The sequence below is a fragment of the Mycteria americana genome, chromosome Z, assembly GCF_035582795.1.
Source record: "Mycteria americana isolate JAX WOST 10 ecotype Jacksonville Zoo and Gardens chromosome Z, USCA_MyAme_1.0, whole genome shotgun sequence".
NCBI lineage: Eukaryota > Metazoa > Chordata > Aves > Ciconiiformes > Ciconiidae > Mycteria > Mycteria americana.
This window is the reverse complement of record NC_134396.1, coordinates 27810189-27834270: the sequence shown is the minus strand read 5'-3', so window position 1 is coordinate 27834270 and position 24082 is coordinate 27810189. Positions and strand designations below refer to the sequence as shown.

General features: G+C 39.3%; 1 protein-coding gene across 6 annotated transcripts in view; it reads left to right on the top strand.

Moving 5' to 3' along the window:
- Positions 1–24082, top strand: part of NFIB (nuclear factor I B) — a 182517-nt gene that overhangs the window by 96285 nt on the left and 62150 nt on the right. For all 6 annotated transcript variants that reach the window (XM_075527067.1, XM_075527066.1, XM_075527072.1 and 3 more), the window contains exons 3-5: positions 9445–9498; positions 20962–21030; positions 23185–23305. In XM_075527067.1, coding sequence (XP_075383182.1) covers positions 9445–9498; positions 20962–21030; positions 23185–23305 — 244 coding nt within the window. The remainder of the gene's footprint in view (positions 1–9444; positions 9499–20961; positions 21031–23184; positions 23306–24082) is intronic.

Here is a 24082-nt window from a genome sequence, read left to right as displayed (position 1 = left end):
ATCAAAATTAGGAGATCCTTCCGTAAATGTTATAGTGTTTAGAAGCACTACAATGATGCCCAGGTAGTCAAATCATTAAGACTTTTCCCTCCTATTTCAGAGAAAACATTAATTTTATTTTGGGCTCCTAAACACAGTTATACTTACTGGCAAAGGTATTACCTCATGCTGTTCTTAGTTGGCTTGAAGAAATACTAAACACTGCAGCGCTCTAGTCTAATTTTGGAGTTTCCATGACATGTAAAACCCCAGCATTTTAGTTTAATTGCTGTTTATTTCCCCCAGTTAGCATATAGTGTGGTAGCATACTTAGCATTTTAGGAGATCTCTGTCTACAGAATAATAGAAAGGCCTCGTGAGCCTCTGCTAATATTTGTAAACGACTTTGTGGGTTCTTTGTCAGGTGATGTTCTAGACTCACAAAGTCGCATATGATTGTAACTTTCTGAAAGGCTGAAGAGTCTGGCTTTTATTACTGTATGTTTTAGTGGAGGATGCAATGCACTTCAAAGAAAAAATGAAGGCCCATCCTACATTATTTGTTGAACTATGCATTCTTTTGTACTTTAAACTTGTAATTTACCATGAAGTGCCTCATCCAAAGCTCACTGGGGCAACTTTCCATTGATTTTAACAACCTTTGGCTGAGAACCATATCGAACAAAACTGATATTTTTCGTAGTCATGTCATCATTATCCTGTGCCTAAAAATATTGCCTTATGTATTGGAAATGTGTATTTTATCTCCCTGAACTCTTTTTGCTTTACTGCCCTAAAATGCAACAGAAAATGAAATTGTGACTGCATGGGAGCCAGTGGTAAAATCCACATTGACTTCCATGAAACCAGGATCTGCGCAGAATTTCTTAGTAATAGACGTTGCCTGAAGTTGAGGGTCAACCTTTGTCTTTCACAACATAAGGAAGTGGCCGGTTTATTAATTGGCTGAAGGTATATGCAAGCAAATTCCTATTCTTTACATGCAATTCACTTATTCATTAATATAGTCTATCATATAATTTCTTTCTTCTCTAAACACCCAAATAAGTCTTTCACTGTGTTCTACCTTTCGCTTTTCATTCTCTGAAGAATCTGTAATAAAAGCCCTTTATGATACATACCGTAATGTAAAAGGTTTCTTGGTTTCCAAGAAAAACTTCTGAATGTTTCTGACTATAGCTAGTATCCACAGTATCTTCCAGATGGATAAAATTAAGCATTCATATCTCATCCTTTCCTACTGAATCCAGCAAGTTTTGGAAAGAAACTTCATTCTTTCACATTCATCCACATGTGGCAAGATACCTATGTAAATCTCTTCTTAACGTACATGTCAAAAAAGAGCTCAGCTAGTATTATGAAATATGGGAAACACTTGTTTCAGGCTATGAAAAAATATAACCCTTTTCTTAACTTAAAAATATGAGTGTGTGTGTGCGTGTGTGTGCATACATATCTATATAGATATATAATATGTATATATTCCATGCACAACTTATAACACAGCTGGGGAGATTGTTCCGTTTTCAAAATGAGCAACATATGGTCTTTATAAATTGTACAAGAAATATTTTGAATAAATAAGTGTTGTGATTTATTTAACATAAACAAATAAGGGAATTTAAATTAAAAAGATAAATCTGTGCATGGGACATAAAGCTGAAAAGCTGACTATGCTTATTGCTGTTTTGGTTCTGGTAAGTGCTTCTAGGTCCTTGAATTCCTTTCAACTATATGAAAACTGGATTTACTCCCAGAGCTCCACTTCTTAACTAGGGCAGTTTAAAAACGAAACAAGGGCTGAGTCAGTTAATTAATTTAAATGAGATTACAAATCAGAAACACATTACGTAATGTTGATTTAATTACCATTTTTTATTTACCTAATTAAAACACTCTGAAGAAAAGTTAACAGTCTCAACAATGGTCGGTTGGGTGACTTGGCAGCAGCAGATCTGAGCTGCTGATAAAAGGGGAGGTGAAGCGGGGAGCCCGCCATGACCTGCGTGGCCCTGACGCCCCGAACCATCACGTGCTGCCTCGCTGTCAGCCGGCGTGGCGAGCACCGGGGTGGTGGGGTTGCCCTGACCAGCCCGAGCGTGGTGACGCCGCCCCAGCTGCGGACCCCGCTGCGGGGGCCGGGAAGCGTGTCCCAGGGGAATGGATGGGCTCTCGGCCGAAAGGCGCGGGGTTTCTCCCCGTGGTGCCAGCTGCAGGCGAGCTTGTCTGTTGCGAGAGGGCACGGGGGCGTGCGGTGAAAGGGGACGGCTGATGACTGAGCAGCTCTTGCCATGTCCCCACTCCAAAGCAAACAGGTTCAAACTGAAATGAAAACGGAGCCCAGCTTCTGCCTGCCGGGCCGGCTGTCTCCCAGCGGAAGCCCCTCCATGCCTGAGCCCTGGAGGCTTTTGTGAAATGGCAGGCCTGCTTGGGCTAAAACCTGGGTGCTTGCCTGAGCCAACAGGCAGCACGGATAGGTACCTTAGCTTCCTGGGGCCGACAGTCAGCTCTGTTCCTCGCTGCCTTTTTCAGGTAGGTGAAGGTTAGGTGGCAGCACCCTTTCACGAAAGGCCGTAGGTCACTGGTACGGTGCCTCATGGCTCCTGGTGCGGCGTGTGGGTGCTGATGAAGCCTGCCCTTGCAGGATCAACACCTCCAGCCTTCAGAGTAGCTCCTGCCCCTGCTCTGGTCTCCCAGGAGGTGCCTCCCATGCCTTCTGGGTGCAAATTAACGAAGGGAGCAAAAACCAGTGGGGATTACTTGCTGAAATGGAGTTTGCACTGAGGAATGGAGGCTTTCTTGAGATGTGAATACACCTCATATCAATAGCAACCAGGACAGCTATTTCTGTGTCAGCTTAAGAGCCTTTGCACATAGATTTCTTTGGTTCACTTAGATTTGTGGAAACCAGGTCTGCAAATGGATCAAAGCTAATGATATGTCTTCATTAAACTGGAGGATGCCACAGAGCCTCTGCAAGGTGAGCAACAAACAATCCTTCCCTGAAGGGCCAGCGGGGTTTGCCAGTGCAGTGGTGTCTGGGAGCCGATGCCACTGCCCCATAACTTGTACCTAAATGTCTAACTTCAGTTCTCTACGCTGCTCATTTACCACCAGCTGTATGAATACCAAGCACATTAAAAACTTGTAGGGCTAGCGCCTTGTATACTTGTCCAGTGCAATAGCGCTGTACTAGATAGCGGTCTTGGTGAACACAGAGGGGCTCCTTGCAGAATAAGGGTAGCAGAATGACATTTTTAAAAGAAGTCTCTGCTTCTGTGTTGTGGAGGGTTTCAGTCTGGGTGTCGTGAACGCATATTGCTAACATGCTGTTGCTGTTACGCTGTTGGGAAAAGATGTGAGGCTTCATCCTGCAAACATGTCTTTCTCATGGTGAAGCCCTACTTGTTTTTTGAGGTGCTGCTTCCTCCTTGTGTGAATTGTGGTTAATACCATATATCTTCAGGGATATAGAATCATAGAATCATTTAGGTTAGAAAAGACCTTTAAGATCATCAAGTCCAACTGTAAACCTAACGCTGCCAAGTCCACCACTAAACCATGTCCCTAAGCACCGTGTCTACACATCCTTTAAATACCTCCAGGGATGATGACTCAACCACTTCCCTGGGCAGCCTGTTCCAATGCTTGATAACCCTTTCCGTGAAGACATTTTTCCTAATATCTAATCTAAACCTCCCCTGGTGCAACTTGAGGCCATTTCATCTTGTCCTATGGCTTGTTACTTGGGAGAAGAGACTGACACCCGCCTCACTACAACCTCCTTTCAGGTAGCTGTAGAGAGCGATAAGGTCTCCCCTCAGCTTCCTTTTCTCCAGGCGAAACAACCCCAGTTCCCTCAGCCACTCCTCACAGGACTTGTTCTCTAGCAAAGAAAGTGGTGGGGGTGAGCATTTTATCATATGAAATCAGTTAGCCAAAATTTTCAGGGGAAATATTTCCATTAAATGTAGTGGTCTATGAAAATGTGAAAAATAAATCCCCCTTCAACTTAACAAACTTATGAAAACAAGGGTGACACACCAATTCCATTTCCATGTTTATAGCATCATTTCAGCAGATACTTAATACAATAAAACACTTTCAGCTTCTTTATACCATAAACAAACTGTTGTATCACTAGAATTGGTGTGACTAATGCTCATAAAATTGCACAATAATTCAGCATAATCAGATATAGAAATGGTATACAATGAAAGACGTTGCTTTTGCAAAATGAAATCGTTGGAAGTGTTTGGGAAGTGTATCAATCCAATCAGTTGATTTATCAAGGTAAAGTAATGTAGGTAGTAGGTTAGTGTGTAGTAAAAATAGGAAAATAATAATTAATGGTAATGATTTAAAGTACACAGATGAAATTATTTATTTGCTTTATGGATTTTTGATGATCATGTTATTTTCTTTGGAGGAGAGGGAGTTATCTTGCTTTTTTGTTGCCATGAATGCTTTCCTACCATGATGATGAAAGATGAAAGTCTTTGAAAGATGAAGAGTTGATTTGGAAAGTCTTTTCCCCATGGGACAGCCTAGCAGTGGAGCTGGAGCCCAAGGAGGCTGGGCTGTCTCCATCCTTGAGGGTTTTCATGCCCTGAATTTGTAAAGCCCTGAGCAGCCAAGTTTGATCCCACAGCTGAGCCTTCCGTGGGCAGGGGCTGGGACTGGAGACTTTGCCAGGTCCCCCCCCAGACTGGGGTGTCCTGTGATCCTGTGATTTTCAGGAGTACAACTATTTGCCTCAAGTTCGTGATGTTAGGTGGCAACGTAATCCTGAAGGATGACAGCCTGGGAGGTAGTTGTGATTCTTGTTCGTGGTAGTGACTCTGTCAGTTGTCAAGTCAGATGCCGTATAGGTATGTGAAGGCTTGAACGGCATCAAACTGATACTTACATGGTGCCACATCTCTCTGGTCCTTTATCCTCCCCCATGCCCAAATAATGGACTATTAAAGAACAAGGGTGTATTTACAAGCTGGTGAATGATTAAATTAGTGTCTGTCAGCTGAGACTGAGTGCAAAGGCTATCTCCTAGCCTGTGGCAAATGAAAAGTGAAATGTGTTCATTGAAACCACTGAGGAAGTTTATTTGATTAGTATGACACCTGTGGAGAATCTGCTTATTTCTAAGACATGGCTCAAGAAGTATTTTTGTACTTTCCTTTTTATTTGTCTTCAAGGCTTTCAATGTTATGGTAATGCAGAGAGCCTTAAAAGCAAAATTCCTTGTACAGTATGAGGTGTAAGGGAGGTATAGCATAACTTACTTTTTAAAGACAGTAACCTCTCTTAGTAGCTGAAAAATGAAAGTTTAGACTACTGAGGTGAACAATACTAAAAATCCCTCAGGAAGCTGGTGAACAGCAGTGTGACTTTCTCGGCTTTGCTGGGGTGTGTGTCCTTCCTGCTGCTGCTTGTTGAAGACAAGGTGGTGCAAAGTGAGAGAGCATCTTGTCCCTCACTGGGTGGCAAACCATCAGCTTTTTTTTTTTCCCTCTCCCTTATGAAGCCAAGAGTGATGTACCATGACAGCACCTTTCTCCTAGTGTACAGCAGGGGAAATGGATGTTTTTTTTCTCGCCAGCAGTAGGCCCCAACAGTCAGTTTTACTTAGCCCTGGCCACAGTGAGAGTTGCCCACGCTCACAGATACTCATTGTGATTGACCCCTAGAAATGAAAACATGGGAAACAATTCAGTATAAAATATACTAGCTTCTTGACTCGTCCTTTCATACTGTCTTCTAAAAGAAAGAGTAATTTGAGATAAAGAGTTTGAATGTCCTGGTGGTAGGCATGCTGAGTCATCATGAATTATAGATAGAGTGTATCAGGGTTACATGAGTATCTACCAGATAAGAGTAAAGGTTGGATTGAACCATTCTTGTATAAACTGTTCATCCATGGGGCAACAACTCATCAAGGCATCAGCAGCTGACTGTTGGAGCAGTCAGCACCAAGAAGAGCAGAGCAGAAGATATGCTCACCGTAGTTGTGAGGTGCCTATGAAAGCCATTCTGTGGAAACGGTATGTGTAGGTGAACTTTTGCTCTGTAGCAAATAAGGATAAGTACTTCTGAGATCTGTGTGGAAGAATTTTTTTCAAGAAAAGCACATTGACAGTAAAATTTGAGAAGGAGGTTTTTAAAACAAACAGACAAACAAAAAACCCAAAGAAAAAGAATAAACTAAGGGAACTTACAGTTGGGGGCTACCTAAATGGTGATGTTGAAAATTTCAGTTTCATCACATTTACATGATGGAGTTTTATTTGCTACTAGTTGTATAGCTTTGCTTACAAATTCTATCTTAGGAAGTATTTTTTTTTTAAATGTGCACAGAATTGTTTGGTGGGAAAATTGAATGGAAAGCCAGCTAGACAGACTACGAGTCTGGTTTATGTCTTTCTCCATCACACTGGAAGAGAAGCCTGCAGTTTTTAAACCCAGGGCTCATGTTGTTAATTAATGATCTTGTGCAGATGAGGACAAAGAAGGGTTTAAAGTGTCTTAACATGTCTTTTGCTTCCTTAGTTTCTGTGGCTTTCCAAAAATGCCTCTTATTCCCTCTTTTAGAAGAGCATTGCTCCAATGTCTCTTTTCATTCAATGTTCTGCTTATAAATTAAGTTATTCATACAATTTATTCCTATAATGATCATGGTTCTCTTGTACTTTGCACGGCTATTTGCATCCAATCAAATCAGGAGAGTACTTTATAATTACTGACACTGGTAAGAGAATTGGATCGTCACAGGCTATCTCAGGTCTGTGTCTTTCATCCTGAGAATGAGATGCTTCTGTGTGCTTTACGTGCACAATCACATAGGTTGATACTCTCATACAAAATACAATTCTTTGCTTTCTCAACTGCTTTAAGTGAAGGGTTAGATAAGTTGCTTCTCGTATTCGGCTTACAATAATTCTTTTCTTTCTCAAGATCATTGAGACCCCTCTGGTGAATATGTTAGTAGCATCTACTGCTCAAAACACTGTGTGAGAGTCAATCTGTAAAAATCGTGATTGATAAGTAGTTAACATAAAACAAAGCTAAATCTGACTGGCAAATTATAATAACTAGCCAACTGCTTATCCCTATAACTGGAAAATTCTTTGCTGAGTTTATCTGATTATAAAATGAAAAAGAATTGTTTAAACTACCATCAGTCTTTAAAACCTGGATCCAGAAAGTGGCCATGTTGACAATGAGAAAGTAGGAGTAAAGGCAAATTACTGTGCAAGAGCTAAAAAATACTCTTCACTTCGTGCATCTTCTTAGTGAATTTTACCAGGAGAGAACTTCAAAGGCTATTTTCTGGTAGGCCTCATTAATCCAGTTTCAAATCTCTGTGTTCCCCAAACTACACTGTCCAAGCTTTATTGGGTGCATCTGCTACCAAATTGACACTTCATTTAGCCACACATCTGCAGTATTTTTACACTCGGACCATTGCTGTGTAAAATTAATCCTCTCTGATAATCTTAATTTAAATAATAATATGTATGGCTTACAGAAGTAGAGAATACCTATTAGAAGAATATTAAAGTTCACCCCCTGCAGGGTGAACCTTCCCATTGCAACACAGGAAGAAGTACGTTTCTCCATATAAAGGTCCATATGCAGAGAAGCATCATATTTTTAGCATTTCTTGTAGCTGATTGAGTTTTCAAATTAATGTGATTTGATTTTTTAAAGGAATGTGCTGTATCTTATCATGAAAAGAAACAGGCATACTGAATGGCTACATACTGTGCTGTACATTGGTACTCCTAAGAGTACCCAAGTGCCCAAACCATGGGATGTGCAGAATCTGACTGAGAGGCCTGCCCTTCGTTCTTCCTACCCAGGGCTGAGGAAGACAGAGGAAATACCATGTGAAATTCTCTATCCAATGCGTGTTTTATTGTGTGCAAGAGTGTTTTCATTCAGTATTGGAAAATTGAGCTGTGTTTTTAATACCATCGGAACTGAGCTTCACATGTGCCTTGGTCTTCCAGTACTCTGCTAGATTCCCAGATGCTTGCCTTCTGTGACAACCGTCATTCAGATGAATTCAGTAAAACTTGAACTGTGAAATGGATTTCCATCTCAGATAATATCTTCTGTAGAATTGTTAGAAACTGTTCTGTAGAAACCTTTCAAAGCTCACGTTAACTTAAACTGCTTGAGACACGTGTGTGTCAAGCCATGTTTGCTAAGCTACTTAACAGATGGTAACAGATTTCAGTGAACTTCTTGTAGCAGGTGGAGGGAATCTTTCATTCTAGGTTGAGGGTTACATTGGCTTTAAGAAGAAGTGATGGGGATTGAAGGACAAGTATTTGTTGATATGTACTTTTCTCCTTTTCTATCTTTTCTTCTTTAATTTGGACACTGTAAGCACCAATGCATTCTACAACTCTGACTTCCCTCTGGGGTCCATTTTGCAGTAACAATTTCTGTAGTGCTATGATGCAATCTTTTGGTGGTCCTATGCTACTAACAAGCACTGCTACATTTAAAAAAATTGATATTTTTTATTCAGACTGTAAAATTGTGCCATTTTAGATGCCTATATACAGAACAAGTGCTTCATTTAATTTCTTGTTCTCTTTGCATACAAGAGTGTCTGTCATGTCGTACTTTGTTAATAACAATTTTTTGCAGTGGAGCAGGGCTTTGTTATGTTATTGGTGTGGGAATACAGAAAAAAGATAGTTTTAAAAGCAACTGCTTTTATGAATAAAGATATAATTTATTATTTGGTGTGTTAACATCAAATTGCATTCTCCTCTTGATTCATTAGGTACATGTATCATGAAAAGAACACTCTTTGAAGTCTACAGGGTTTGGGTTTTGTTGGTTTTTACGTTACATCTTCTTCATTTCACAATAGCAATTCTCACAGACTAGGAACACAAAGCCTATATTGTATTAAAACGAACAGTCATATCTTCAGTGCAGTCCTGAGTCTGTGGAAGCAGCGTAGACCTTCGTGCTTTAAGGAAAGGGTAGAGAAACAGGACTCATCACTGCAAGCACCATTAGTTGCCTGATCCAGTACATCTTTCTGGTCATTGGCTGAGAAGAAACTACCTCTGCTTTGCTGATTATGCAATATTATATTTGGGGGATGGAGGGAAAGGGAATGAAAAGGTACCCTTGTAGATGTGTTTACAACTTGAGTATTTACCTGAATGACTCTCTTGTCCTTATGCAGTGACCTATGAGTTCCTCTTATTAGGATCATTGCATCTTTCACAATGTTTCTGCTTCTGCATAAAACGGGTTACATATAGTGTGTTTGCTCAATAATGCCTTCATGTAGAAAGTCAGGGAAATGACCTTTAAAGAACAAAGTTAAGTATTAGTTTAATATTGAAGGAGGGTATTAAAAGGTTGTGAGATACTTTGAAAACAAATTAGTAAAACATTTCTTTCATTTCTTTATAGATTCTGGACAACCAGGAAGTCCAAGCCACAATGATCCTGCCAAGAATCCACCAGGTAAATATAAGTTCCAGACCATGTGCATCTAACATTGTTTGAGAACAAAGATACTACTGTTAATAGTTAAAGAGAGCATAATTGGTCAGCAACCTATTTTGCACTGCTAAGTACATATAATCAGGACAAGCTGTGATTATTTTAGTTCTTTTAAATTGGCAATGCCTCAATTGTACTTTCATCAACATTCATTTAATCTAAGGAATTTTTCGTTCAGTTCATGGTTTTTAGAATTTCATAGGTGGGGATGGGCAGAGGAGTAAGGAGGCAAGATCCCAAATAACTTTACTTTTATAAAAGCCGTCAAATGCTACAATTATTCTTTTATCTCAGACAAAACACAATTGACCTACCTCTAAAGTCTGTGACCTGAGCTATCAGCTTCTTTACTTTTATTTTATACGTGCATTATAAAATGCAAATATGTTCATTTTTTATATTTTTCATATCAGCTCAGAGCAGTTTTTGAACACGTTAATGGGTCATGCTAGTGACATTTGGAATTTTTTTGAGAGAGATGACAGTGTAAACAGTCCTTTCAAGGATTCTCTAAAAATAAAAATTCAAGCAAAAATCAAAGCCAGACTTTGCTGTTCCACACTGTTTAGACCAAATGTTCTTTGTATTTTCATGGAATAATCTTTCTAATCAATTGGGCTGTGCTAGTAAATCTTGTAAATCTTTGTTGTTTTATGAATTTTATTGAGGTAAGACAAGTGTGACAGACATACTATCACTTCTTAATGAGCAAGGAGCGACTCCTGCCACCACTGTCATGCTGTATCTTCTCATTTCAGCTCTCAGGAGAAGTGTCTATCTGAAATAAGCTGCAACTAACTCAGTTTGCTCTTTTTCTAAATGCAAAATGAATCACACTCTAACGAAGAAGTAATTGTGTGATGCTGGGCTGTTACATATACATGAATATTTTCTGGATCTGTCCAAATGTCAGGGAAAACAGCCTGCGTTGTGGCTGTACAGTTTTGTACTATGCATACAATAAAAGTATTCCACATGTGGTGGAATATGTCATGTGTGTTGCACGTGAATATCCAAAAGTGGGAAAACCATTGTAGATCATTATACAGAAATCCATATTCCTGTAATATAAAACCCAGAAACATATACTGGAATATTGCAGATATTTGAGAGATATGAAGGCAGAACAAGTCAAATAACGTGGTAAGCTCTTTTTGAAGTGATTTTTTAATGTGACCTTTTTTTTTGCAAGGGATGATGCAGGCTTGAAATCACTTTTGGCTGGAGATTTCGATGCTGTTTCTCTCCAAACTGTGTGGGATGTTATGAGTAGGCTTTTATTTCTCTATTAAATACATGACATAAATTATGTAGGATAGTGGTTTAAAAACCCAAACCAGCAAATTTACACCTAAAAAGAGCCTGAAAAATTTCCTCACAGATAATCACAGTTTTGTAAAACTTGGCACATTTAGCTGTAGAGCATTTATTTTTGTTTTAGAATATCTCTGTTTGTGAGTGCAAGAAAAGCCAAATGCATTACCCCTCGTCATTTTGAAGGATCCTTTGTAGCCTCTGGGTTTGGGAAGCTGAAGGCAGGGCCTGGAAACTCACCTTCAACATGTTTTAAAATTCTGTTTTTAAAGTACCATTTAGCATTTGGAGAAGGAAGGTAGAAGTACATATTTCACTAGTGAGGATCACATCCTCGAATGAGTCCAGTCTCACCAACCCTCAGTCTCAACCCCAGGCTACTCCAGCAAGCAGTAATCTTGCTGCCAGCAACAGAGCCCTGGGGAGGGCAGCAGATGACCTATATAGGCTTTCTTTTGGCAGCCTTGTGGGGCAAGACCAGGTACCCCAATGTTTGACAAGCTCCAGTGTCCCAGAAGGTAGAGGGAGATAGAGGGCAGAGAAATATGTTGCTGGCTTTGTCATGAAACTTTCTGCTTGAGATTTGAGTATAACACTTTCTCATGCTTTGGAGTCACTGCTGGCAGTACTATTCCTTTATCTGCTGCCAAGTGGGGACAGAAAACGGAAGCTGTGCCTTGCTTCCCTTGAAACCCTTCATTTAAGCAGAGATAGAGGGATAATTGAATGTCATCTGCCTGTTTGAGTATACATGAACTTACAGCATTGTTCAGCTTCCCTGTGTGATACTGTCTTGGGGTTAAACTAGCAGGGAGAAAGCATTGAGGTTTGTGGGACTGCAGAATACAGGACTTCTGGGGCTGTGCAGGAGAATGAGAGGGAGTTAAACTCCATTCAGCTTGTCTGGGAAAAGGACTGCTGTCCTGTTCTTTCTTATTAAACTTCACATGAGTCTTATTATTAGAACCAGGCAGTCACTTCTGTCAGAGCCCCAGAGGATATCCACTCTGAGGTTTGTTTTCAGTCCCAGGCCAGGAGCACGTGGACTGGCAGTGCCAGGAGGGTTTGTTCTTCTATCATGTTTTGGTCTGATGCCTGTATGTCAAGGAGCCAGGGCGTTGGCAAGGGATAGGTGCTGTTAGCTTTTGGATGCCACTACCTTCACAAAGACATTGCCAAGGAAGAAGAGGTTTGAAACTGAGTGGTAGTTGGCGAGGCTGCTGGTGTTAAAAGTGGGTTTTTCTAGGTTTGGCTAGACTGTTGCATTCTTTAGGGTGTCTGGTAATTTGCTGTCTTAACCATGGAGGGAGGGTAATGTCCCTTGCCAAACAAAAGAACATTAAGAGCACTTGCTGGAAATCTTTACAATATGTTCCTAAAAATACACTGAATACTTTGATAGCATAATACAGTATTAAGATGGTGTAGCTTGTGGTGAAAGTGGTATGTAGGTTTTGTAGCAAGATCCAGGGATATCCTCCTCTAAGTTTTATTTTTCAATAACTTTAGTCTGGTATATTTCTAAAGAATGAAACTTGCTTTTCTGAGAGCTGGGTTGTAAAGGTCACTTCTCTGCAGGGATTGTTAAGTAGGTTCCAGACAGATAGATGAGCTGAACTGAACTGAACTGAACTGAGAAAGGAGAAGAGTTTGAACACTGCTGTTGTCCACATCAGTCATTAAGTTCCTGGAATCTAAAAGTTTATGTTATGCTAGCACAGTGCTAACTATTAAAAGTTTACATGGTTTCAAAGAGAGAATGGACATGTTCATGGATCCACTGAGGGTGACTAAACAGATGGAGGCACACCTGGATTAATAAGTTTTAAAACTGGAAATACATGGAGCCTTGGACACTCTTAGTAAAAAAAAAAAAAACAACCCAAATACTGTAGGTCTGCCCTGTTTCTTACTATTCTGCTGGGCATCTGCTCAGGGCTACTGCTGAAGGCAGGCTGCTGAAGGAGAGCTAGTGTGGCAGTTTCAGTGTAATGCTGTATTATTTGCTCCCTGCAAGTCCCATAGGTCTTTTATATAGCTTAAGAAAATCTAAAAAATGAGCCTTCCTTAACATGTGCGTCTCGAAATACCTGCAAAGGTGTGGGAGGATATGTACTGAAGACAGAGGGAGTGATCTTTCACTAAGTTCATCCGTTAGGCATAAGAAAATTATGAGGGTGAGTAAAAAGAGAGAAAGATCTAGAACTACTAGTAAGCTAATGATGTTGACACCAGCCATAACAATTTGGTCTCCACTGATGCAATCCTTACTAGCCACTTCTTCTAGCAGAGGATTTTCTGGGTTTTGTTCTGCTTTATTTTTCTTTCCCTTACTTACTGCCTGCTGGCCACAGCTGTTGGACATTAATAAGGTTACTTGCTACCTGCCGTTGGTGTGAGGTTGCTGCTTAGCAGGCTTGATTTATTTATACGCCAGTGTTAACACTGCTGTGTCCAGTTGTTACCACGTTGCCCAAATCTTTGAACGTAGCCTTTTTATTAAGCTGCTAAAATAAGAGTAAGAAATAGCAATACTGACAGACTAAAATGTTATCTTGATATGACAATAAGATAGGATAGACAGTTGAATACAATTTGAGGAATCAAGAGAACTGGGAACCTGAGGCAGCGGATACCAATTCCTACTGGTACTTCATGTCCTTCATCTTTTGTCTTCTGGATGGAGCTGGGAGGAGAATAGTTCCTTTTTGTATAGGTCCCTTCAAGATTTCAGAGCTATTCTTGTCCATCATCGGGGAATACAAAAGATAACTTTTCAGAAGGTGCGAAGGAAACCTAACCATCCTGACATAGACAGTTTTGAACATCATTGGTGAGCGAAGACAAGTGTGTTCAGATTTTTGCTTTTATCCAAGCAGTTGAGTTCAGATGTTATTAGAAGTATGTTTCCTAGCAAGTTGAACCTGCTAGGTTTTTTTTCCTGATAGAATTTACTCCACTTTAGCTGGTCCAAAGAATATTTTCATATAAATTTTACAGACTCTATAACGTCAGTCAGGGCTGAATGAGGAATGCAGATGACTCAGGTTTGAGCCTGTGTGCTGATGAATATTACATTATTTATACGGAGTGACACACTTTTAGACAGAGAGATTGAGAAACTGTCTCTCCGCCTTTCATTCCCCCCCACTGTTTCTCTTCTTTCCTCCACAGTAACCTGTGTTGTCAGGGAATTCATCTAGTTATAAGATCCTTAATCTGAATGAGGCATAGGTATGTGAATCCCCAGCCCTAGCCTCACTGTTCTGCAATTGGTTTTCCCCTTCTATTTTCACCAGTAATTTTATTCTGGGAACCATTTCCAAAGAAGACCTGAGTGAAATCACCATCTATTAATTTTTTTTTCTCTAATTAAATAAGGTGTTGCCAAAAAGCTTACAACCAGCCTCACCTATCTCTCAATATGCAAATCTCTCTTGCAGCTGTAGAGCCCCAAAGGCTTTTTTGCGCTTTCATATGGGCTAGCAGCCATAGGGAGAACATTCTTTTTGGATCAAGCCCTAAGAAATGAGTAATAAATTTGCCTATATATGACTGTTTTAGATAGAAGTATTTTGGTTTTAAGTTTTAGAATGTATAGTTTCAGAAATAAATCTGAAGAGTAACGTGGTCTCAACCTTTGCCCTTTTGGAATGCAATAAGCAAATGTCTTTGAGTTTTGAATGATTCAGAACACAGATGGTTTCATTATTTTACTGTATTGCAAGTTACCCTCTTGTGGATGGGGAATTAGCCCCCTAATTAATAGGAACAGAAGAGATATTCCCTGGCCTTGTCATTGTAAGCAGCTTTTCCTGTGGAAGCAATGATGCCATAGTAGCAGTTTGGGGATTCAGGCAGAATTGTATTTAAAGAAACATATATTCACCGCGCTTTTTCAGCATGGGAGTGGATATTCTGAAATACTTGCTGTTTCCCATACGCCTGCAGCCGTGCCATCTCAGATAGTGATCTTCAAATAAAACAGGGTTGGGTTTGGTCAGGGCTTGATTTTCTCTGGAGTTCTCCCTTTCCCAAATGCTCTATGAATTAGTAATGTCAGTGATTCAGAGGTGATACCGTTCTTCATCACCCTCTCAGCCCTCAGCCAGGTGGAGCATTCTGGGGGCAGTGCGCAGCTGTGCTATCTTGACAATCAGAAACCTGCACAGATTGTACAGCCCCTTTTTCCAAGACGAAGACTTTTTGGCCTTGCATTCTGGTTTGAAATTTGGTGTGGGTAATTACTACTGTCTACTGGCTTAGGATTACTTCTGAATTTTTGTTTGCGTCGGCTATCCTTCTATATGAATCTACTATATAAATAAACGATGCTGTGATAACCGTGTTTACTTCTGATGCTGTTGTGTTCAATGGTGAGCGCAATGGTTTTTAATTCAAAGCAGGCACAGAGCAAGAATTTCCTAAAAACTCTTATTTTACCAGTTAGAATTCCAGAAACCTGGTTTGGCACCAGAAAATTCCTTTTTGGTACCTGGTAGTCCTATAGGTCTTAAGAAGCAGCTCCCCTAACCTCTTTGTAAGTCTTGGCTGTAGTCTGTATGTAACCTGAGACCCCCTGGAGTGGAAGGCAGTGTGCATTTGTGTTAGTTACCCCTTCTGTTTCTTGCTAGGTTTCGCAGCAACTCACTTCTTGGATTCCAGTACATGGATTCCAGAGTCCATTAAACCAGGTGTTTACTTCTTCAAACTACTGCAGCATTGAAGCATATTACAGTTCTGGTTATGAACTTGAGAGTATTGAAAATCCCATTTGTTTTTGAAAATGGCGCAGACAGCTTCTTAGTTCCTTATTGTGTTAGAAAGTTCAATGGAGTCAGGGGATCTTTTTGCAACATGTTTGCTTCCTGGCCCAGTTACAACATCATTGCAACTTTCAGGAAAAAAACCAAAACAGACTGTGGGTGTGCAACAAGGCCGGAGACAATTGTGCGATAACCAAAATAGCCTCATTCTCTGGACAGACCTTAGTTCAAATGACATCATCACTGAAATCTTCTGTGTCACTCCTTGGCTCATGTTATTCACCCTTAACTGCCTTTAAGAAATTCTGGTTCAGTGGGAACCTGTTTCTGGTACTCTTTTTAAGATACTGGCTTCAAAATGCATGCAATAAGAAAACAAACTGCAAGTCTGCTGACGGTATGTTAACTTACTATGAACAGTGTGAGACTAATTTTTCACTACCAGTTCTGACTGTGAATAGTAGCTGTATGCCACTAGGATTCCTGTTGAAATTAAAGAGCTTCCTGTAGAAGTTAGATATTGCAGAGAGCAGCAAGAGCTGATCCTTAAAAAGTCAGTTTTCAAAGACTCAAACAAAAGAAGCTATACAATGAAATGATTTAGTCTTTAATTGTAGCCATTTCATCAGTCAAACAAACCTGTAGCAGCATCCCGAGCATTACATTGCATAACTTAAAGTCAAGCTACAGCTCACTGCTAGTATTTTGTACACCAGGCTGAAGCTTCCAGCCTTTCTTCTCACAGTAGCTCCTGATGTTGAACCTGTCTCACTGCTAGTAAGTGATCTACTTCTGTATAATTCCTCTTTTTAAAGATCCAGAAATAAAAGTACAGTAATACAAATTGTTTCCTGCACTGATTGGATCCTTACTCCTGTTTTATAAGTTGCTCAAAATCAAGGCTGTATCAGTGAAAAAACAAGATATTTAATGATACCAGGAAGCAATTTTATGTTTTGGCACTAGTCAATATGCAGCAGAACGTAAACAGGCGTTCTATTCATAAAAGTACAATTAAATCAGAAGACATAAAAAAGGCTGGTTAAAGATTTGTAAAGCCAGACGTCACTGGTAAGCTTTTAAGTAATGTGAGAACAAGCCCTTTACGGTACATGTTAGTGCAAACTGAAAATATTTTTCAGCAGGTTTAAACAACTTTTTTTTTCCATTTTAAGTCTTAGCATGGCTATAAGCTATACTTGTAACTCAGCTCTTGAAGGCATAGCACAGGAACAGAGTCGAAGATGTATAAGGACTAGGACAGTATAACTTCTGCAGCAGTTGGAGGCATTACTGAAGGTTTCTCCTGTTACTGACTGTATGAGGGGAGCTTGATCAGAACTGCTGCTCAGCTTAACCTGTTTATCTTTCGTCCTTGATGACACTGGTCTGGTCATTGTAGTATTGTTTGGAAAATGTATTTTTCAGAAATGAGTTGTCTGTAAAAAAGATAAGGAGAGAAGACAGATTTTATACTCGCCCTGTACAAAAACTGAAAGAAAATACAGCAAAAAAATCCACTGTTATGTTATGTTTTTGAAGTTACTGACTGCTTATACAGAATTGCACTATGGTGGTTTTGGCAGAAATGTTCTTTTTGTAGAACTCTGATTTTTAAGAATAATGACGATTAGTGAAATGCATTTCAGGGAGTGTCATCTCTAAGGCAAGATGAGTTTTAGTAAATGACAATACTCAGTGCTTATATTAGGTTTGAACAATGAAGACAGTGAGTGTTATCATGACCATCAAAAGATACAGTAAATCCTCTGTGAGGAATACAACAATAGACTTTTATCAAGTACGTTAGTTTCTGTACTGAACAGTTCAAGAAACACACACCAAGAATGCTAATTTAAGGCTCTTTAACATGTTAATGCAAGCAGTGCATTAGGGAACGCTTAATCAAAAAAACAGTAAGACCTATACTGTACGGAGTACCACCACATATTTTTTTCTTGCATGCAGTGTAATAACGTGAATATGAATGTTAACTCTTATTCAGTGGGGAGATCAGCTTCCAAGGTAAAAGGCAGTGTCTCACACCATAAAGTCAAAATGTCCTATCCTGTTGTCCTGCTGCATATGTTGTTGCTGTTTATCCTTTATTGTATGTAGAGTGCATGTTTCTGCAACAAATTACAGCAGTTTAATGGCACAGAACGTTTTCCTATTGCACAGCTGGGAGCCAAGAACAGTTCTGTAACATACCCACCATGGATTGTCTTCCTATCTAGTTAAAACTGTTGAAGTCCACTGATGCTGGAACTGAACATACTGTGTTTATTTTTCTGCACTCTGAGGCATCACTGGAAGCCACCTTCCCTGTTAGAACATAAGGCTCAGGATAAAGTTGCTCAGTGCCAGTGACTTAGACTGTTTATTGTTGTGTCAATTTTTTAATGATATTTTGTCACATTACATAGAGAAAAAAACCAAGCTGATTTTTAAGTTGATTGAGATTGACAATAGCTGCAGTTTGCCTCTCTTTCGTAATGCCAGGCAAAGCATTTGCATATATCTGTGGGTGTCATTATTTTTGGATCCTCCAAGGCAGGCTGAAACCTGGGTGAAAGACAGTGATCCATCAGTTAACAATGCATCCTTCTGTGAGGGGGTGATACATAGTGGTACCACTCAGTGGCAGAATTTTTTGCCTGCTCCCATTTCACTATCACAAGGAGAGAAACACACTATATTGCTCTTTATGTTATAGGGGTATTCTCAGTATTGCCAGTAAGAAAAACTAAGAATTCATTAGAGAAGGCTGAAGAGTAAACACGTGTGTCAGTGTGTCTGTGTGTGTGTGCATACACATATATACGTCTGTGTTCTTACATATAAAATCCTACATGGGCATTGTCTTTTTTTAATATGAGCCTTGGGGCTTGTTCTCACTGTAACGATAGCTTGACTAATCTACACTAGGGTAAACCACCTCTCAAGTTAGCCTAACTCGAATGAGAGAAGTAGTGCTTCAAAGTAGTGGTATGTGGATAAGCAGCAAAGTTCAGTCTTGTCTCATTACCAGCTCCAGAGCTGGCTGCATGTTTGTATGCTGGATTTAAGCCACACTTTACTTGCAGGCCAACTAAAATCAAGAAACCAAATTTTTCTTTGGAAATCTCCCTTCCATGTGCTACTTCAGACTATTCCTGCTGGAGGAAATAGGCAGAGAAGGGAAAGATTGCCATTGTCAGAGGAATTATTAGCGTTCATCCAGCTTGCCCATTCTTAGGTTAAAAAATGAAAACTGAGGAAGAAGGGAAAAAAAACCATTAACTCTTTGCAATTTTTTATGGTATGGGTATGCCAAGTTCTGTCAAATAAAGAAGTAAATATTTGAGAAGCCATGTCATGTTTTCATCCGCACAAAAAACATGGAGAAGGGGTGCAAGAGCATGCAGAAGATGAAAGAGAAAGGCTCTTATTTCTTAGAAACTGGAGATGAATAAGGTTGCAGAGAGGCCTGCAACATCCAGATGAAGGACAATAAGAGAGGAAAAAGTAATGGATACGGAGAAGCTGTTGAAAATGAGAGGGAGAGGAATGTGAAGGGAAGTGAAGAAAAAAGAGATGGAGACCTGCAGAGGTACTAGTGGAAATAAAGACATGCAGGGATATCGTATGAAGTGATGTTGACTAGAAGTTGAGAAGATGCCTTGGCATAACATCATTCAGGATGATCCCACAGGCCTATGGTGCTCTGCGCGCCCACTGCACTTGCTCCTGGGATGGTTTTTCAGCTGGGGAAGACTGACATTTGCTTACAGGTGTAACAGCATAACAGAGATGTCAGGAAATGTGCTCAGTTGGATGCGTTCACATTCTTTCAGCTTGAGTTGTCAGGTGCATTGTTTATACCGGCACTGATAAATAATATCAGAGGTGCTAGGTGAGGCAGCTCTGTGGGCCTAGTAAGACTGCTAGTAAGCAGTGAAAACTGCTCTTTTTGCCACTGCCCTTCTTGTTTGACCCTGAAAAGTAAGTAGGGATTTCTCCAGATGTACCAAGGACAGATCTCTCGGGTGAAGTGTACTGCTTTTGGAGTCACTTTTCTGATTATAGTGGCAGTGTTTTCTTAAATTACTTGAAGATGAAAGCAGTAATTGCCAAAAGAAACCTAAAGAGAATAGTACTGAACCATTGTTTTCTGAATCAGTAAATATTCCAGTAGGTGCATTTTTTATTTGTTTGTTTGTTTGTTTTGTTAGTAAAGACATTTAGAGTGGTTTTACTCATTCAAACGTTTGGAACAGAAAATTGACAGTGGATTTCCAAAAGAAAAAAGCTGTGTTAATTCAGAAAAGAGACTAGAGAAACCACAGGAAGAAATTCTTAGTGCACCTTCTCACATGAAAGCAAATAAAAAAGTAATACTGTTGGAGCAGCAATGTGCACCAAGTATAGACCCAAATGTTTCTGTTGGTAAATGATTGGCATTCCTACCTGTAAAGGCTGTGATGTAACGTAATCTCAAATTCAGTCAAGTCAGCTTATGCAGTGATTTGTTGATATGAGACTTCCACAGAAACCTGGGTTTCTCATCTCCCTTTTTATAAGGTTATCTAGTTACACTACTGAGATAAGTCTTGATTATCAGCTGTTGTTTTACCGCAGTACTCCAAGTTTGCCTGAATTTCATGGCAGGGAAAGTATATCATATACATTTATCTTAGAATAAGTAAATATAAGCCAAAACAATAATATATGGTTTCTTAAACATAGGTTTCTAGATATATAATTTAGCATGTATATAAAAAACCACACTGAACAGCTCAGCTGTTTCGCCCAGTTCCTGCTTTTACTGGAAATAAGAGTAAAACCCTAATCTACCTCAGAGGTGATGTTTGGTAATGGAGGTGGTAGTGTAAAGTCACTATCAGCAGGGTAAGAGTTAAGTAAAAATCTATTTAGCAGAAATGTGTGTGAGGACAGGACTGCTCTATGGTGAAATTGCTTAGTCCAGCTGATACAGTTCTTAGTTCAATACTAAAATTTGATTTAAAAATTGAAGATACTAATAAAACCAACTAGTTTTTAGACATATTCTGGATGGTTAACTGGGAAATCAGTGTATTGCTTGTTAGTTTTCATACACATATTAAAATATTGCTTCCTCACAAGTCCTCAAGATTTTTTGCACCTCTGCCTGAATTTCTGCTCTCATTAGATCCTGTGATCCGCTTTCAGTGTACTTTGGTCTGTGTATTATAGTTCTGGGACTCTGTTGATACTGTTGTTAGCTGGTGTATAAATTTATCTATTTATTATTATTTATTATGTTATCAGTTATTTATTAATCTTCTCATTATACTGATTATGGTATTGTGATCTTTTTCAGTGTACCTTGAGGACAGTTTTGTAAAATCCGGAGTGTTCAATGTGTCAGAACTTGTGAGGGTGTCCAGAAGTAAGTTACCATTTGCATTTAATAATTTCCAAAGCCTGCTATTATGAAGTGAAGGTTTTTTTCTTGAAGTTTTTTTTTCGCTCCAAGATGTAAGATGCATAGGAAATGCCTATAAGCATGCACAATTTTCATATCTTTGACCACAGTATTACAGTTCATCTTGCATGTGTTTGTAATAAAACAAACAGAAGTCTTCTTTTGTCTCTTCGGTATTTAAAAATTGAATCAATGTGTTATGTGTCCCTCTGCACAGCTTAAGGGACTGATATGTCAATAAAATTACCATATGTAACAAAACCTTCTATTTGTTAGACTTGCAGATTTTTAAGGTTGTCCTACACATCCTTGGATCTTGCCAAACCATCTGATTATTCTTTTAGTTTGTTTTTGAATTTGTAGCTCTTAAAAGAAAAATCACAGCATAGATATAAAGGATGACTAACTTAATGTATTACAAGCTTGTGTTTCTTTTACTTGTAGCACTGGCTATAATTGAATTTCTAATTACATTGGCTTGTTTTGGCATCAGAAATATTATGCACATGAACATGCAAAGAAAAAAAATGACATAAAATATAAATATAAAAGGACAGGTGAAGCTTTAATTGCACAAAGAAAAACCAAAATGAACATAAATAATAATAAGATGTGTTTTGTTGACATCTAAGAATTTGCTATAATATTATGGTATAATACCAGTGCATATTTTCATTTGACATTGCTTTATGAATGCTTCTTTTCTCCCTTTAATATCAACACTATTAAAGTATTTATCTTAAGACTTCATTAGGAAGTGAACAAAAATACTTGGAAGTTATAGTTAGAAGTGTCCGCAGTGATGACACCAAAATTGTAACAACTGAATGGTCCAGGAAAATCTCTTTTCTGATGAGGTGAGGACAAAACCAGTGAGGCACAAGTTTCCAAAACTGTCTGTCCAAATTTTGCACAGGAGTTAATTCATGCCAGGTCAGGACGCCTGAGGAATTTGGTTAACTTAGTGAGGCTTAAGATGCATGTGTCATTTCATTTGCTGTGGTCAGAAATTAATATTCAACAATTAAAATTATGTTAAGTCCTTCAGCAAAATACTGAGCATTGCCATCCTGCAGTGTTAAGACATATTATTTTTTCTGCTTGCTGAAGATATGGTTTTGCTGTTTTAGGAGGCTGATGATGTGTGAAATACAGCTTTCTTTTAGTTGTTAGGTAGTTAAATACATTTTAAAGTACCAGGCCATTCAAATTAAAAAATAATCAATATTGTAGTTATGTTATGAAATCATACCTTCTGCAGCTGTTATACACGATATACTTCTAATAATAAGCTTTAAAGCATGTGGTTTCTGTGGGATTTCTTACCATGCATTTGTTTAACCTCAAGCCGCAACAGAGTTGTACTTTAACTGTCAGGAAAAATACAAACCTTCAGATACATTACACAACATGCAATTATTCTTTTAAGTGCCAAAGGTAGTTAAAATGCACAATGCAGAGACAGTGAACAAAGGTAAATACACCACAATATGTAACATATAATTTATTCTTGAAATGCCAAGATGTACAGTACACAGACTCTGTAAGGAGGTGAAGATAACGCTGAGTGTGTGTGTTTGTGTGTAGGTGTACATATGCAAAGCAGTATCTGTGGCACTGGGTGAAAGAAAAAGGAGGCAGCAAAACATGCTGTCAGCACAGAACACTACTATTAATACAAAAGAGATAACATTAAGGGAAAAAGAGTTTGTGTGTCCCCAAGTTTGTTCTTTCCAGTTATTTCAGTTCTTTAATAAATAACGTTAGTTGTCCCTACAAACCCTGCCTCATTCATTATAATAGTCCTTCTACAGAAGGCTTGACTTTTGCCAAGGTTTGTGTTACCTTTTTCATATTGATGATTCCAGGTTATCTGTTATATACAACAAATATATTATGTCTGCATAACTGCTAAGGGATTTCTAGGGACTGGGGAAGATAATTAACTTTTTTAGATATATAAACATTGATAGAACTTCTCTGAACTTGGTTTCTGCAAGAGGCAGAAAATTAGATACATGTAGTAACATCTTGATGTTTCTCCCAGTGTTAAAAATGAAGACCTGGCTAAAAAGTTAGAAGATTATCTTTGACTCGTTATGATGATGTGTTTTTCAGCACCTATAACCCAGGGAACTGGAGTGAACTTCCCAATTGGAGAGCTTCCGAGCCAGCCATATTACCATGATATGAATTCGGGTGTAAATCTACAGAGGTCCTTGTCCTCTCCACCAAGCAGGTAAAAGCTTGAAATAAGTGCTAATGGGAAACCAGGTTTAATAGTGCAGGACAAGCAATTCACAAATACTGTGAACAGCCAACTATTTTATGAATTTCCTCTGATTTTGTGAGGTAGGCTACTTACGTATGTTACCATAATCTACGTACAGATATAAGGGTTACAAATCTTGTAATTTGAAGTGGTGTCATTATTGCCTGTCATTGCTGTTGATATCAAAGACGATAATAACATTTGTCAGGGTTTGAAGTGCTCACTAAATCATCTGCCAGGAGAACAGCTATGCATCCTGAAACTACTGCTGAGTTGCAGGAAGGTCTAGCAGCTGGGAACCTGCTGGCAGGGCTTGATGTCACAGGATGGTTGGAGGTCTTGGACCTCTGTCTTGAATGATATGTTGGGACAGACACTGTTTCCTGTGGAAAAGACGTTAGGACAGGCATATAAAGACAAGGTGTCTTTATCCATAGCATCACCCCAGCTCATGAAAGTGTGTTTGCTGCCTCACGTTTACGAGGGGCGTTTCTCAGCACAGTGGGAACAAGGAGGAGCATGTGAAGTAGTCACAGGCTCTCTGATTTTTCTCAAGGGTCTCCATGTGCCTGCTACAGGCAGTTTGATCTGTAGCAGGCTCTTCTTCCTTGCTTCAACATGCTCCCTTCTTCCAACTCTGAGAAAGACCCTGTTCCCTCCCTCAGGAGCAGCTGGTGGGCCCACAGAGGTGGAGAACCTGCTGTGCCCTCCTTCTGACTCCCAGATAATGTTACACCCCTGGGG